The sequence below is a fragment of the Sinocyclocheilus rhinocerous genome, unplaced genomic scaffold (genome assembly GCF_001515625.1).
Source record: "Sinocyclocheilus rhinocerous isolate Xijiao unplaced genomic scaffold, SAMN03320098_v1.1 scaffold557, whole genome shotgun sequence".
In the NCBI taxonomy this organism is placed as follows: domain Eukaryota; kingdom Metazoa; phylum Chordata; class Actinopteri; order Cypriniformes; family Cyprinidae; genus Sinocyclocheilus; species Sinocyclocheilus rhinocerous.
Genome location: NW_015633548.1, coordinates 1,459,611 through 1,475,591, shown reverse-complemented (window position 1 = coordinate 1,475,591; position 15,981 = coordinate 1,459,611). Strand labels below are relative to the sequence as shown.

At 36.4% G+C, this 15,981-nt stretch overlaps 2 protein-coding genes across 3 annotated transcripts in view; both read left to right on the top strand.

The window, feature by feature from the left end:
- Window positions 1-1,345: 1,345 nt before the first annotated feature.
- LOC107744567 (tyrosine-protein kinase ITK/TSK-like) lies at window positions 1,346-9,720 on the top strand. Its single transcript, XM_016558283.1, has 16 exons — window positions 1,346-1,528; window positions 1,701-1,805; window positions 2,008-2,089; window positions 2,267-2,389; window positions 2,559-2,590; window positions 2,783-2,934; window positions 3,922-3,987; window positions 4,129-4,183; window positions 4,712-4,791; window positions 4,926-5,071; window positions 5,257-5,328; window positions 6,949-7,190; window positions 7,272-7,336; window positions 7,426-7,544; window positions 7,650-7,807; window positions 9,245-9,720. Exons 1-16 carry the CDS (start codon window positions 1,391-1,393, stop codon window positions 9,311-9,313), a joined length of 1,704 nt encoding a protein of 567 aa, XP_016413769.1. The 5' UTR covers window positions 1,346-1,390; the 3' UTR covers window positions 9,314-9,720.
- A 1,220-nt stretch (window positions 9,721-10,940) lies between these two features.
- Window positions 10,941-15,981, top strand: part of LOC107744558 (cytoplasmic FMR1-interacting protein 2-like) — a 35,507-nt gene continuing 30,466 nt past the window's right edge. For both annotated transcript variants that reach the window (XM_016558272.1, XM_016558273.1), the window contains exon 1: window positions 10,941-11,087. The gene's annotated coding sequence lies outside the window, so the exon portion shown is untranslated. The remainder of the gene's footprint in view (window positions 11,088-15,981) is intronic.

Below are 15,981 nucleotides of genomic sequence, written 5' to 3'. Positions count from 1 at the left end.
TAGAAAATACAGTTTGTACAGTATAAAAACCATTACGCCTATGGAGAGTCCCTACAAGGATAGCTGACCAGAGAGTGCATGTGTGTGTGTGTGTGTGTGTGTGTGTGTGTGTGTGCGCGTGCGCGTGCGTGCGTGCGTGTGTGCGTGTGTGTGTGTGTGCGTGTGTGTGTGTTTGCATTCTCCATGGCATCTTCTACTTTATTTTGTCTGCTTAATTGTTGTACTTTCTTGTTTATTAATTATTGTGTTGTATAAAAGTTTTTTTAATATCTGAATAAAAAATAGTATATTATATTAAGAATTTATTAGAGGAAAAGCTGATTAGGTTGGTTGTAACTGAGCTTATTAAATAATATATATACATACACACACACACATACACATAATCATTGGTCATAGTGTATATATACTTATAAACATTGGTTAGGCTCATGCACCTCCTATAAAAAGTCAAGAAAGCAAAAGAAAACAAAACATCATGTATGGTTTTCAGTAAAAAGAGGGGGAAAAGGTTTTTTTAAATTAAAAATGCTACCAGTAAATATGTTGGGAATTTTTATCCTTTCTTCACATAAATTTATACTCTTTTAACCTACACAAAAACTTGTGCTTTGTTGTAGCTAATAGCAGATGCGTACAGTAATTAAGTTACTTTTTAAATGACTGTGTTTATTTCACAGTGATGCGGTTTTCTTATTAATGTTTGTGGTTAGAGAATTATTCAACCTCTTCCTGTAATGTCAAGTTTCAAGTTTTTGTCTATTATGTCTGTTCTCAAAAATATTAACACTCATTTTTCTTGGATAACATTTTAATGTTTCTTCTCTTTTCACTGCCTCCATGAGGAAATATAAGCATAAATGTTCAAGTGAATCCTCCTTTTCAAGTTTGGCTTTGTTTACAATGTTGTGATTGTCACAGTGTGCCAGTTAGAGAGAGAGACATATGGATCTATTTGCAGCTTCTTTATTAAACAAAAGGGACACAGGGAAAACTAAACGCCACTTCAACCAGGAACAGAAACCAAACTAAACGTGACAGTTACAGATGCCCTCACACGGATAGTAACAATTGATATCACCTACACTGTAATATTACAATGAAAACCACTTAATAAACATTATAAAAAATTACTTAACAAAGAAGGAGAAAGTGCATGTGTGTGTGTGTGTGTGTGTGTGTGTGTGTGTGTGTGTGTGTGCGCGTGCGTGTGATTGCTTGGGAGTTCAACTTGTGCAGTCTACCTCAGGAAGTGGCTTACCTAAAGTGTCGACTCCGGAAACCTATGCTTTATACATCAGTGTAAACTCTACAAGTGTATAAGTAATTGCCACACATCATTCGCCATGAGTCAACCTTCCATGAGGTAGTTAAATATCCAGATTTCACCATGTACCCAAGGGTCATCCTAAAGGAAACACTGTACAAGAAATCACAACAGAAGCGAAGAACTTCGCCATGCAATTACAAAGAGAGGATTTTTGTGCTAAACACACAGGATTTGACATACTTCGAACATCGTCCTGGGGTATGTAGTCACACCTTCTGGAGACTTCACTGTAACTGTTACTTTTTGCTTTGTAGTATTTGGAAAGCTACTGCTTTTTATTAGATGCAAAATTACTTTCTCCACCTTTTTAATAAGTTTAATGTGATGAATGAGCTGTAGAATAATGACATTCCTTTGTATATCGCCTTAGAAAAAGCCAACTCAGAAAGGCTGCATCGAACTGTCTCATATCAAGTGTGTGGAGATCGTTCGCAGTGATGTTCCCATTCCCTGTGATTACAAGTACCCTTTCCAGGTGAGAATCAAGTGGAGTTTTGCTTCAAGATTTTGTTGACGCAAAACAGTTCATACAGGAGAAAGTGCCTGTAATTATTTTCGAAATAATGCCTAGTCATATCTCTCAGTGCTTTTCCTAAAAATCTAAAATGAACTTTCTGCCTGTTTGATTTCTGTTTACATTGCTTAAAAGTTTTGTTCACGTATTTGTTTGTTGACAGGTCGCCCATGACAGCTACTATCTGTATGTGTTTGCTCCAGACAACGATTGTAGGTTAAAATGGGTCAGGGCTCTGAAAGAAGGTAAGCAGCTGTTACAGAAAGTGATATGCATTGTGAAAACAGAAAAGAAAAAAGGGTTTTAAGTGTAGAGTGGAATATGATCTTGGTCTGTTTTCAATACTTTTGTTTATATGTCTTTTGTTTAAATGTTTAAATGTGTACTTTATCTTTTGTATTTTATGTTATTTCTTCATGAAGCGACGCAAAATAACAACTTATTTCTGAAGTACCATCCTGACTTCTGGGTAGAAGGGAAATGGAGATGTTGTCAGCAGACCGAGAAGCTGGCGACAGGATGCAGTGAATACTATCCCAGTGGAGGTGCAAAATCTTTCAAGTTAAACAGTTTTAAACATATGCTTATTTCAAATCATAAAACATCATAGTCACTCCACAATATATGAATGCAGTAATTATAATGTGAAGTATGATGAATCTCAGTCCATTTCTGTCAGTTGCATAAATTTATGTGTTTCATTTCATCCCACAGCCAAACCTCTTCCCCCAACTCCAGATCCCACGGTTTGTCATTCAGTCTCTGTTTACAGTTTCTGACTCCTATGCTTTTATGTGTATTCAAATTTTATACTTAATGTTTTAGGTTTGAAATTTTGAAATAGCTTTAAATGTTTCTGTTGTTTTTGCAGTTTAGTATAATCAGGACAGTGTTTGGATGAGATGTTGTAAATTGAGCTGTCTGTATTTATCCACTAGCGCCGATCTTCAGATCCAGAGGAGAGGATTGTTGTGGCTTTGAGGAATTTCAGCCCTGTAGAAGATACAGACCTGCCTCTGCATAAAGATGAAGAGTATTTTGTCATTGACAGTTCAGAACCAAACTGGTGGACTGTGAGGGACAAAAACGGGTAAATATAATTTACAATTTTTGCACTCTCTAAAGTTAAAGTTATTATAATGCCTTCTAAAATAGTCCCTCCACTGTGAAGTTTGGCACATTGCATAAACATGTTAATGAATAAAAAATTTTCATCTCTGCTGAATGAGATCGTTTAACAAAATGTCACACCCTTTCCACTCGCCGTCATGAATATCAGACACAAAAACCCATTCGATACATAGATAAATAGATGTGAACCATTTCAGCATTGAGTAACAGTTCCTTGAAAATGATCAAAAGTTTTAGACATTTCAAAAGGTACAGTATGTATTATTGCATCATTTAACTGTAGCATCATTCCTGGTGTATTATATAAACAACATGATAAAATTTTATTATTTACATGATATCTGGCAGTTAACTGATTTGAGCAGCTTAATTTACATTTTAACTCTTTGGAAATATTACAATGATATATAAAGTATTAATTACTAAAAAATTATCAAAAGCATGGTGTTACGTTGGTTCTAGTTTATATATTGAAAGTGATAAGACTCCCATACAGTTACTTGGATATTTAGTATTAAACAATGGCAAATGTCCTTGGTGGAGAGTTGTGTGAATTATTTATTTTATTTTATTTTCTCTATTATTTTATTGTTTTTTTTTTTTTTTAGAAATGTCCCAAGATGTTGCCATTATACTAAAAACACCTAAAAACGAAAAAAAGGGACAAAATCCTCTATATGACTGATTTTTATTCAGCCAAGATTATATGTTAATTAACTAAAAAAAAAAAACATTTCTATAAGAATAAACAATGACGGCAGTACTGATGTATAGCACCTCTTCTATGAAGTTGCTAAAGTTTTGTTTAGCATAATAATGACTAAAAACAGGGAAGAAGCACAGAATTGTGGGAAAACAATGGTTTTTAATTAAAACTCAGTGGTAGGAAATAACAGAGGCTTTTAAATCTTACAAGTTTTTTGTGCTCTTTTCTCCCTTGTTCCAGAAATGTTGGCACGGTGCCGTGCATATATATTGCAGAAAAAATATCAAACAACATCGATAAATTTGAGTAAGTTCTCATCCGTATGTTACAGAATAAAACATTTGATATGAAAGATTTGAGAAAAAAAAATGTCTTGAGTTCATAGTCAAAGCTTGATTAAGCATACAGTAATGGCTTTGTTTTTTCCAATGCTTTGTGGTTTTATAGATGGTACAATAAAGACATAACTCGGACCGAGGCAGAGAGCTTACTAATGAGAGAGGTAAGGTAACCAACAAATGACAGTCATAATGTCAATGAATGTTTCCATGTCATTAATCAGATAACCGTAAACTTTAACTTTGTTAAACACTTATGTCATGCCACTTCAGTACATTTTCACAGTTTTTGGGCATTGCAGAAAGTTGGGGTTCTTTGCAAACCTGCAAGAGCAACGTCTGCAGACGGTGCAGGCAAAAGCATGCAGAGTTCAAACAAAATCTACAGCCCTTAAACCAGAATGTGGCTGCTGTGTTTCCTGTCAAGACAATCTTACATGTTATGTTTTAAATATGAGCGATCTCAGACATACACATGAGATTTGAAACAGTTCAATAGCTGTCATAACCAGTAACTAGCATAAACAGTCCCTCTACCAAATACTTTTACGCATTTATCCATACCACTTTATTTGTCAGAATGAAATAAAAATCATAATTCTGTGTATACTTTCTCATTTATGGTATTTATATTGGTAAGTGTTGATATTTACGGTTGAATTTATGGTTAACATTAAAGGTTTTCTTTACAGAACAAGGACGGGGGTTTCATGGTTCGTGACTCTAAACACCCAGGTGTATACACCGTGTCAATATTTTCCAAAGTCTCACGGTAAACGCTTACTTTGCTATGAAATTAATGTTACTTACAATCACTTACAAAGAAATATCTGACAATTTTATCCGATCATTATTTGATCTTACACAGGTGTTCTGAAGTTTTTAATGAATGTCATTCATCTGCAGGACTGATGGAGAGAAGTATCCCCTAGTTAAGCACTACCAGATCAAAGTACAAAGAGAAGGTGAAAAGGTCATGTATTACTTAGCTGAGAAATACGTGTTCCCGACCATTCCAGAGCTCATCCGCTATCATCAACACAATCCAGCAGGTAAGTTGGAAAAAATTCCATGTAAAGAGTTGCTCTTACAGTATATTGCATGCCAATATTTGGAATAGCGTTCATTACATAATATCTCGTTAGAGGCACTGCTTTCAAAAACTGTCTTTTAAAATCTTAAAGTTGGTAAAACTGCATAAGAGTCTTTACTTTGTCCTGTGCTTGTTATGTGGCAGGTTTAATAACCAGATTGAGGCATTGTGTGTCTAGAAATGTCACAAACCCAAGGATCAAGGAGTTGTCATCAGGTAAAACACAAACTGTCAAGTAAAATTAGAGTTGTATTGAAGTGTGTATTATATACGTTATTTCTATTTCAAATAAATGTTGTTCTGTTGAGCTGTTTAACCCTCAAAGAATTTGGGAAAAAATTATCATGGTTTCTACAAAAATATTAAGCAGCACAACTGCTTTCAATATTGATAATATTAAAAAAATGTTTTTTGAACACCAAATCAGCATATTAGAATGATTTCTAAAGGATCATATGACATTAAAGATTGGACCAAAGCCTTGGTCAACATAAGAGACTTCTTAGAAAAACATTTTTAAAAGATTTTTTTTTTTTAAAGAAAATTTTAATAGTGTGTGTGCATCATGTATGTATGTGTGTGTGTATATATATATATGTTGTTCTGTTGAGCTGTTTAACCCTCAAAGAATTTGGGAAAAAATTATCATGGTTTCTACAAAAATATTAAGCAGCACAACTGCTTTCAATATTGATAATATTAAAAAAATGTTTTTTGAACACCAAATCAGCATATTAGAATGATTTCTAAAGGATCATATGACATTAAAGATTGGACCAAAGCCTTGGTCAACATAAGAGACTTCTTAGAAAAACATTTTAAAAAGATTTTTTTTTTTTAAAGAAAATTTTAATAGTGTGTGTGCATCATGTATGTATGTGTGTGTGTGTATATATATATATATATATATATATATCAGTGTTGGGGGTAACGCATTACAAGTAACGCTAGTTACATAATCAGATTACTTTTTTCAAGCAACTAGTAAAGTAACGCATTACTTTTTAATTTACAAGAAAATATCTGAGTTATAGAGTTTATTGACTGACAAGTCTCCTGTCCCCATGTTGAGAGAAATCAGAAGTAAAGAGGCTTTGTGTGCGCTGTGTAAACATGATGTTACTGTAGTTCTAGACTAAATGTGAACATGCATAAATTCATCGCAAAAAGACAGATTCAATATTCATCAAAATAAATTACAACAGTGAAATACAAACTCAGATATGAAGCAAACCTGCAAGTAGTTCTAGACTAAATGTGAACATGCATAAATTCATCGCAAAAACACAGATTCAATATTCATCAAAATAAATTACAACAGTGAAATACAAACTCAGATATGACGCAAACCTGCAATAATTAAGTATGTTAAATAACACAAATATCCTTTATGTATTTAATCCCATTTTATTAACCAATGTCTTTGCTGTTGACCTTTGATGATCCAGTTCAACCATACTAATAAGCAAAAATGACTTTACATAAACTAACATTTGTGCTAATTTTTTTTTTTATTGCTAATGAGTGTTGAACCTTCTTCTCCTGTGTTCTACTGTACGGATGTGAATTTACTTTTCCTTCAGCCTTAGGCTTATTCCTTTCACTTTTTGGTGTGAAAGGGCTTTTACATTTGCTAAAAATAGAACTTTTATATTAAAAACAAACAGGCAAGACACATGTGAAATATGTGAAACACTTGATCAGATGTGAACACGTGAACAAATGTGGACATGTGTGGACAATATGTAATCACATGTTCACATGTGATCACATGGGTTTCACACATTTATGTGAACCAAGTTCATGTGTTTTTTTCTGTAAGGGATTAATGTATTGCATTGCTCATTGTCTGCCTCCACAGGAAACTGTCCCACAATAAGCTGGTCCAGTTGTATGGTGTGGTCACTCAGCGCTCACCCATCTATCTGGTATTTGAATTCATGGAGAACGGCTGCCTGACAGACTTCTTGCGTGCCAGAAAAGGCAGTTTCTCCCAGGAGGTCCTGCTGGGGATGTGTTTGGATGTGAGTGAGGGGATGGCCTACCTGGAGAGCTCCAACTTCATCCACAGAGACTTGGTAAGTGTAAACAGGGTCTTTAAAGTGTCAATTCCTTGCTTTTTTGGGACAATTTGTTCTAAAATCTTCCTGTTTAAACAGGCTGCAAGAAATTGTTTGGTTTCTGAAGATAATGTGGTGAAGATATCAGATTTTGGAATGACAAGGTGAGTAGCAGCGCCTCAGTGTTGCGGATTCCCACGTCACTGCTTTTTAAGACCTCAGCGTAATGGAAAATTCCCACCTGTATCTGCAGGTTTGTCCTAGATGATCAATACACCAGTTCTTTTGGGTCCAAATTTCCAGTGAGATGGTCCTCTCCAGAGGTGATCAAATTCGGGAAGTATAGCAGCAAATCAGACGTGTGGTCATTTGGTGAGTCCATATTGATCCACTGAGACGATGTTAATCAGAAAAATGAATCAACACTCACCTTTATCCACATATTTGATCTAATATATATTGACGTCTCATTTGCAGGTGTGTTGATGTGGGAGGTGTACAGTGAGGGCCGTGTGCCCTATGATAGCCGTAGTAATGCAGAGGTAGTGGAGACCCTAAATGCAGGACTGCGGCTCCTGAGACCCCGCCTCTGTCCACAGAGTGTGTACGAGTTAATGCAGTGGAGCTGGAAAGAGGTGAGTCCACCATAAAATGCATCATAAACTTTCCAGCATATAAATCATCCTTGAACTGTAAGCTGATTTGAATATTAATCAAATATAACATCATCCCATATAAAGGTGGTTTTACTGAGAAATCCTGTTCTCATGAATAGGGCTTTTTGAGGAAGTTAGTCATGTTCCCATTTTGATTTAACTCCACAGGAAACTGTCCCACAATAAGCTGGTCCAGTTGTATGGTGTGGTCACTCAGCGCTCACCCATCTATCTGGTATTTGAATTCATGGAGAACGGCTGCCTGACAGACTTCTTGCGTGCCAGAAAAGGCAGTTTCTCCCAGGAGGTCCTGCTGGGGATGTGTTTGGATGTGAGTGAGGGGATGGCCTACCTGGAGAGCTCCAACTTCATCCACAGAGACTTGGTAAGTGTAAACAGGGTCTTTAAAGTGTCAATTCCTTGCTTTTTTGGGACAATTTGTTCTAAAATCTTCCTGTTTAAACAGGCTGCAAGAAATTGTTTGGTTTCTGAAGATAATGTGGTGAAGATATCAGATTTTGGAATGACAAGGTGAGTAGCAGCGCCTCAGTGTTGCGGATTCCCACGTCACTGCTTTTTAAGACCTCAGCGTAATGGAAAATTCCCACCTGTATCTGCAGGTTTGTCCTAGATGATCAATACACCAGTTCTTTTGGGTCCAAATTTCCAGTGAGATGGTCCTCTCCAGAGGTGATCAAATTCGGGAAGTATAGCAGCAAATCAGACGTGTGGTCATTTGGTGAGTCCATATTGATCCACTGAGACGATGTTAATCAGAAAAATGAACCAACACTCACCTTTATCCACATATTTGATCTAATATATATTGACGTCTCATTTGCAGGTGTGTTGATGTGGGAGGTGTACAGTGAGGGCCGTGTGCCCTATGATAGCCGTAGTAATGCAGAGGTAGTGGAGACCCTAAATGCAGGACTGCGGCTCCTGAGACCCCGCCTCTGTCCACAGAGTGTGTACGAGTTAATGCAGTGGAGCTGGAAAGAGGTGAGTCCACCATAAAATGCATCATAAACTTTCCAGCATATAAATCATCCTTGAACTGTAAGCTGATTTGAATATTAATCAAATATAACATCATCCCATATAAAGGTGGTTTTACTGAGAAATCCTGTTCTCACGAATAGGGCCTTCTGAGGAAGTTAGTCATGTTCACATTTTGCTTTAACGTTTTTTTTTTCTTTCACAGTTTTAAATGTGGATTATGTAGGGTATTTTTTACACACAATTAATGTGTTGTTTTATTACTAAACCTTCCTAATGTGTGTCTTTTGTTACTCATGTAATTCAAAGCAGGTAATGTTTCTGTATCCTGATCTGTTTATTTAGTTATTTGTCTATGCGTCTTGTTAGTGTCATTATTGTCACGGCAACATAAACATAACAATGTTTGTTTAACAGAAACCTGAGGATCGACCCTCGTTTGCTCTGCTCCTGCATGAACTGGCCTGCCTTGAACAAGAGCCTTGATCCTGATCACACCCTTCCCTGTACTGGCTTATAAGGATAGCTCATTCAAAAAATCATGTCATCATTTAATAACCGTCATGTCATTTCAAACCTGTTTTTTGTGGAACAAAAAAGGTGAATTTTGAAGAATCTTTGCATAGCAGTTTTCCATATATGGAAGTTCGTATTTGACCAAATAGGAAAAAAGGCACTTTAAATTGTGTTAGGTTTTGACTTGTAAGCTGTATGTTAGCTGGGTGTTCAGACTGAAGCTATATGATATAATAAATAAATACATAAATACATAAATAATTAAAACTGTAGATGTGCCTTACATTGCAGCTTGAAAAACTTGACAGATTATGGCCTGTTGTTGTATGAAAAAAAAAGCTGCTTAAAAATTCTTCTTTAATGTTTAATAGGTTTGAATGGCATGAGAATAAGTAAATAATGACATAATTTCATTTTTGATCGAACTATACCTTTAAATGAAAATACTGTATATTGTACTAATCACATATTGTATTTATTTGTATATTTTATTTATTTCACGGATTTCTTATTTTCATCATTTATTCCACATTATGTCACTGTATTTTTCCTGTTTTTATACATGCATGACTTCTGCAAATACAAATCTGTCCCTTAGGAGGCACACATGAGCCATATTTTTTTCACCACCAGTAAAAATGTTGCTGATTGCTGTTGTAATGTATTCAACAAAACATCACATTTACATCTACCTACTGATTCTGTCAGTGATACTTTCCTTTAGTCTAGATAAACTAAACTCACAATTTGCTAAATGAAGTAAAAGTTAGTAATACTAATCTATTTGAACTGATTTTTTGAGAAATGTGATTATATTAAAGCTACTTTACTAACCTAGTCTACAGACTGTTTATTATGACAATCATGCATGTTTAAGCACATGATGCGGACTTGCTGTTAATGCTGATTGGAGCATAGTAACACAAATGCCTTCACTGGTTACTGTGACAACGGCACAGAATAGAAACACTCCAGCATGCCAGTGTTCACTGTATGTGCAGCCTGAGGCCATAGGCACCAAATAAGTGCATATTTATTTAATGTGTTTCCAGAGAGAAATAATTTTTTGAAACTAATGCAGAGAAATAAAGAAACAGGGCCCGGGCCCCTCATCGCAGACCCTTAGTCCTGGGATCAGAAGATTTAAATTTGATTCAGTTTGTCATTTGACATTCTGTGTTTATCTTTTTAGAAAAATACACCCTCAAAAGTGCCTCTGAAAATCAATTCCAGGAGGCATTGCCTCTTAATAAAAATGCTATCAGTGAATTCACCTTAGTATATTTCTAGAATATTTGTCTCTGTATATTCCTATAAACTTAAACCATCATTGTTCATGGCATAATATACATCGACCACAGAGATAGAGTGCGAAGTGGGTCAGAAGTACAGCAGTCGATGCAAATTTATGACCATGCACACTCATAGAAAACACCATAGAATTTACACTTCTCTTTCCCTCTTTGTTCATAATCATACAAAAATTAATGCACGACTCGAAGAAATTTCAAAATAGAGACGCAAACGGATGACTCACACCAGAGATGCTGTTTTAAATGGTTGCCTGTCTCTTTAAGAGCATGCACTTGCAGCCATTTTCTGCTCTTTGTGTGGGGTGGATTCGCGGATAGAGACCGAACCCAGAGCATCAATTCTACTACACCGAGCGAACGCTATTTCTCACAGTTTCTGCCCGCTTTGCACTGACTGCCCGTTAGTTTAAGAGCGGACATGCAATTAGCAGGTAGGTAAATGTGATTATTTTCATGAATTACAGAGATGAGAGCGCTCGCTCGACGGTGCGCGAGAGATGATGGCACCAACCTGCGCGTGTAACGTTATTCCTCAACATGATGCTCAGTCATATTTTCACAACGAAAACGGCTTGGCTTTTATGTTTTTTCAAGCCAGCAGCCTTTATGTGCGCGTTTGTGGGCGTTTTACACTAATTTGGTGAATATGGTTCATAATGATGGAGGTGCTGCTGATGGCATCTCCGCTTTATGGGTGGGGTGAGGGGGGTGCGCGTGCACGTATCTCACACATCTCGTATGTGATATAACGCGCTCTATCTTTATTTGTTTACATTAGTGCACGGTTAGATTACTTGTCAGTGTCGTTTAATTCCATTTTAAGCACATTTTGGGATGTTTTTCCATTCTTTCCGACCGCTGGTGTCCGGTGACTGGGGGCTGTTGCTAGGTTATTGCCAACCGAACCGTTATTTTGACGCCTTTGATGATTAAGAAATGCGCTGTATGACACATTAAATGACTGATCCCAGCTTTTTCCTTTAAATGCGTGGATGGGTTTTGCTTATGTTATGATTAAGGACTTATATTTTGAGTTTTTATGTTGTAGAATTAGGTTTAGTGAACGAATAAGCTGTAATGTAATTTATAAATGATCATTTGCAGCCTGGCGGACAAAATAAACGATATTGTGAGGTAATGACCAGCTTATTGTACGATTTCCTGCTTATTATTACACTCCTGGTTATGATATATAAAAATGAACGAACATAAAATACTTATGTAATTCAAAATATTTTGTTAAATTAGATTCAACCTTCCTCTAAGAAAAATAGTCCATTACAACGTAGACTGCTATTGGCCAACAACAAGACCAGCACTGCAACAATATTATAATAAATTATATATTAATCTGCAAGTTAATTTATGTACATCTCTTTCTCTGTTTTTCTCTTTCAATCAGCTCTTTATATCTTTTACTGGTTTCATTGTCTTTCTTTATAGATTTATAATCTAGCCAATCTATCAAAGTTTTTATTCGTATAAAATTAAAATTGAAGTGCCCCAGGGCCATTTTTACCACAGTCTGAAGCTGTTAACCATTTTGCAAAAATAATTTTTAGGCTGCGGAGTGATACGAGAAACAGGAAAGTAGCACCAGTATGTTGCCATGGTCAGCTGTACAATATCCAGTTTAGTGGTCATTTTACAAACATATTTGTTTACTGTTCAAATACTCTTGATAGAACTGTGTAACTGTAAAGTAAGAAGTTAATTGTTGTCCAAATCTTAAAGTTGTGATAAAACTGAAGTAGCGACAGATTTTTTTTCTTCTTCTAGATTGTGACATACATCCAAGTGAAACAGATTATCAAAAAATAAAAAAAATTAAGGTGGGATTTTGTTCTGTCCATCAGTTTTTGATTGCATGGACACAAATCTGAATGTGAGCTTCCAGCCGATTGTAAGAAAGGGCTGGAGTTTTGACAGTTCCATTAAAATTTACGAGGTCAAAAAAATAAATTTTCATTTCATGTTGACTTTAACTGTAACTTGCTGCAGAATCCGTTGTCATTCATTAAAGCATGGTCATATTATGCACAGGTTCCTTTTAAAGGAAACAAGGAACCACTAGTTTCCAGAATACTGATGAAAAACCATTCGCATTGTTTTTACCTGCAAATGTAATCAGTGTTAAAATGCATGGTGTACACAGCACTCATAATGAGACTGTTTCACCTGCTGTCGGAAATGATGCATGCCTAACTACATCATCAACCACATTTGCTTCATTTTTTCTCATCTCAGGAAATTACAATTGAATGATGCAATCATGAACAGTCCAGAGTATGTGGAGGGGTTGTTTCAGTGTATCCCGTCTGTACATAAGGGAGAATCTTTCAGTCAGCCATCAATTACACATCCCGCCTTAATTGTCTAGTAATTGTAGCTCAAGGCGTGCAGAGAGGGCGGGAGTATGATGTCCCACCGAGTGGTGTGACCCAAATGTGACGCTTTTTCAACTATGGGAGCTCTTATATAGGGCTGCACGATATATCGTTTCAGCATCGATATCGCGATGTGCACATCCGCGATAGTCACATCGCAGGATGTACGATGTTTAGTATAGGCTACTGATCGTTATATTTATACAGATTTTTTTCTTTGCTCACACACAGACACGGTGTCTACACCGGACGCGACAGCTATACAGACATACCCTTTTTAAATACATTTAGTAGCAGAGCTACTGCAAGTGATTTTCAGTGCTGGAAATCCGTTTATCCTTTGTTGACACTTCCGCATTGTCGAGGAGAGCGCAGGTCACGGTTGCTTAGCAACGGCAGACCGCACGAAAGCGCAAGCTCCCGAGCGCTTTGGAAAAAAGGAGAAAGCAGCGCGTTTTTAGGCACAACATGTGAACGGCCCCAAAGTCTGTCTATACTGGACGCGACAAATCGATCGTTGCATATCATTTGAACTTTGTGTCAGTACGTCATAAATAGAACGCGGCATCAGTTTACTGTCTGGGGTTTGTTGTGCCGCACCGCATCCAGTGTAAACTAGTGATGGGTCCTTCTTGAACGATTTGTTCATTTTGAACGAATCTTTAATGTGACTCGGGAAGAACGAGTCATGTCGGGGAGTGATTCGTTCAGTCGCACATGTGCAACATCCTATAGGTTCTGTACTGGAATTAGTCAAGTAGTTCAACTGTTTCGAGTCTTCGGGTTTTTCGAGTCGTTCGTTCATCACGTGACCGACCCATAAGCTTAACCTATGCAGTCTGAGCCAAGAGACTTAATAATAATAATAACCAACTCTTTATTACCTTTGTTACAACATTCAGTTTTATGGAAAAGAACCATCATGACAGAAATTCACACATTTATAAACTGTAAGAAGTAAAAAGCTACAATTTGAGACCAGAAACGCATCACGTAACTGTAAGAGTAAATAATAATGAACTGACTGCGCCGCTGCATGATAGCGGCTTGTTGATCCGGCTCTCGCTGAATTTCTGACCATTACTGCACGCTCCCATCCGCTCCCGCGATTTTTGTGTCCGCTCCCACAAACATTCTAATATTGTATATAATTTTCGCACATCAGGGCGCCGCTATATATATGTGGGGTATTTAAATCCCCTTTGAACGAGCGCTCGCAGTCGTAGTTCACTTTCACTCTCGATTTCGCGATCGCGCGCGTACTGTGTAAAGGGAGCACATCTTACAATTAAAAGATATTTGTCAGTGAGCTCGGGATCTGTTGAGGAGCAAATACAGGTAAACTGTCTGATCAGTCAGATGTTTGTCATGAGAAGTGTTCCACAAAACCGCTATGGTTTGAGTTGATGTGACATACATCTTTTGAATATACTTTGTGAACTCATTGCCCCGTTAGCTAAGGTATTAAATTTAACTCCATGATTCCTGTATATACCCTGTCAAAGGTCCGAGTTGGTAAAATGATCTGAACTTCCCATCACTAGTGTAGACAGCATTACTGCGCGCCGTGCCGCTCGTGTCCGGAGTAGACACGGTGAGAGCCACGCAGATGCACGTACAAAGAAAAATCACTTTTGTAGCTTTAACACAGATTTATTTAGATTTAATTTATACAGTGAAGACTATGCAGTGTCATTTTACATTTGATTATTCCATTTCTGTACCTGAATACTGTTAGACTTACCAGAAAAATATAAAGCACGGCTTATTTCATTTGTATCTTTGTTCTGTTATATTTATCTATGCTTGTAATTTGTTTATTTCCTATGCTGATTTACTCGCCTACAAAATCACCCCAATCATTGATTTTTTTTATCCAAATAAACTATTGAAGTCATGTGGTGATTTTTTTTTCATATCACAATATATATCGCAGAAAAATAAAATATCGCAATGCAAGTTTTTTCCAATATCGTGCAGCCCTACTCTTATATGACCTTTGTGATGTCTAGACCTTATTTATGTGGCTAGACCAGTAATAGTCAGCTACAGTGCATCAAGATGACTTAAAATTATTTAAAATAAAGACAAAAGCTATGTGTGTGTGTGTGTGTGTGTGTATATATATACTCACACATTTAAATGAATTAAAATCTCTGCAGGTGTTTTTTAATGCATTTTATTAATATAATTTTTTTAATAGTTTTGCCAATTTCTAAAATATTTTATGTATCAGGTAAAAATTGTGAGTAAAAAATGTTTTTCAAAATCCTTATCTTTAAAGGGATAGTTTACCCAAAAATGAAAATTCTGTCATTAATTACCCTCACGTCGTTCCAAAGCCCTAATGGTGTGTTCACACCAGATGCAAATGTCAATCGCGTCTTCCACTTGTTCAAAAATTTCAACTCAAGCGGAAAATTCGCATGACGCGTTCTCGCGCAAGCCAAACAGTGAAAAGCTTCTTGACACGTCCAGTTGAATCAGACAATGGAAGAGAGCATTATTGTAGCCGTCTGTTATTATATAGGCCTAGGTCTGGAGTAGGGATGTCAATTTTCGATCATTTCCATGATCGATCGTCGTTTAAATTAACGATCAATTAATCGATTAATCGTTAACTTTAATGCAGCAAAATGCGTCTATTGCAGCAGCACGCAGTCACCGGTAGGGCTGCAACTAACGATTATTTTGGTCGTTAGTTGCAGCTCTACCGATTAATCGGATTAAAAACAAACAATTTTCTTTTTTTATTTTATTGACAAAAACACACTATTCCACATTCTGCCCAATGTCCTTAAAACAAACGTTCCAACTGAATGCTATGAAAACATACAGTGCTTAACAATTTATTAGACCACCTGCCATAATAAAGAGAAAACACATTTTAGGAATTGTAGGAATCTGTCAAAAAATTGTTTAAATAAAAAAAATGTTA

Excerpts from the sequence above, each read along its gene's own strand:
- LOC107744567 (XM_016558283.1), top strand. The coding sequence starts at position 1,391 with ATGTACCCAAGGGTCATCCTAAAGGAAACACTGTACAAGAAATCACAA. Across the intron at positions 3,988-4,128 it reads AACAACATCGATAAATTTGA|ATGGTACAATAAAGACATAA; the intron begins GTAAGTTCTCAT and ends GTGGTTTTATAG. Across the intron at positions 7,545-7,649 it reads ATCAGACGTGTGGTCATTTG|GTGTGTTGATGTGGGAGGTG; the intron begins GTGAGTCCATAT and ends TCTCATTTGCAG.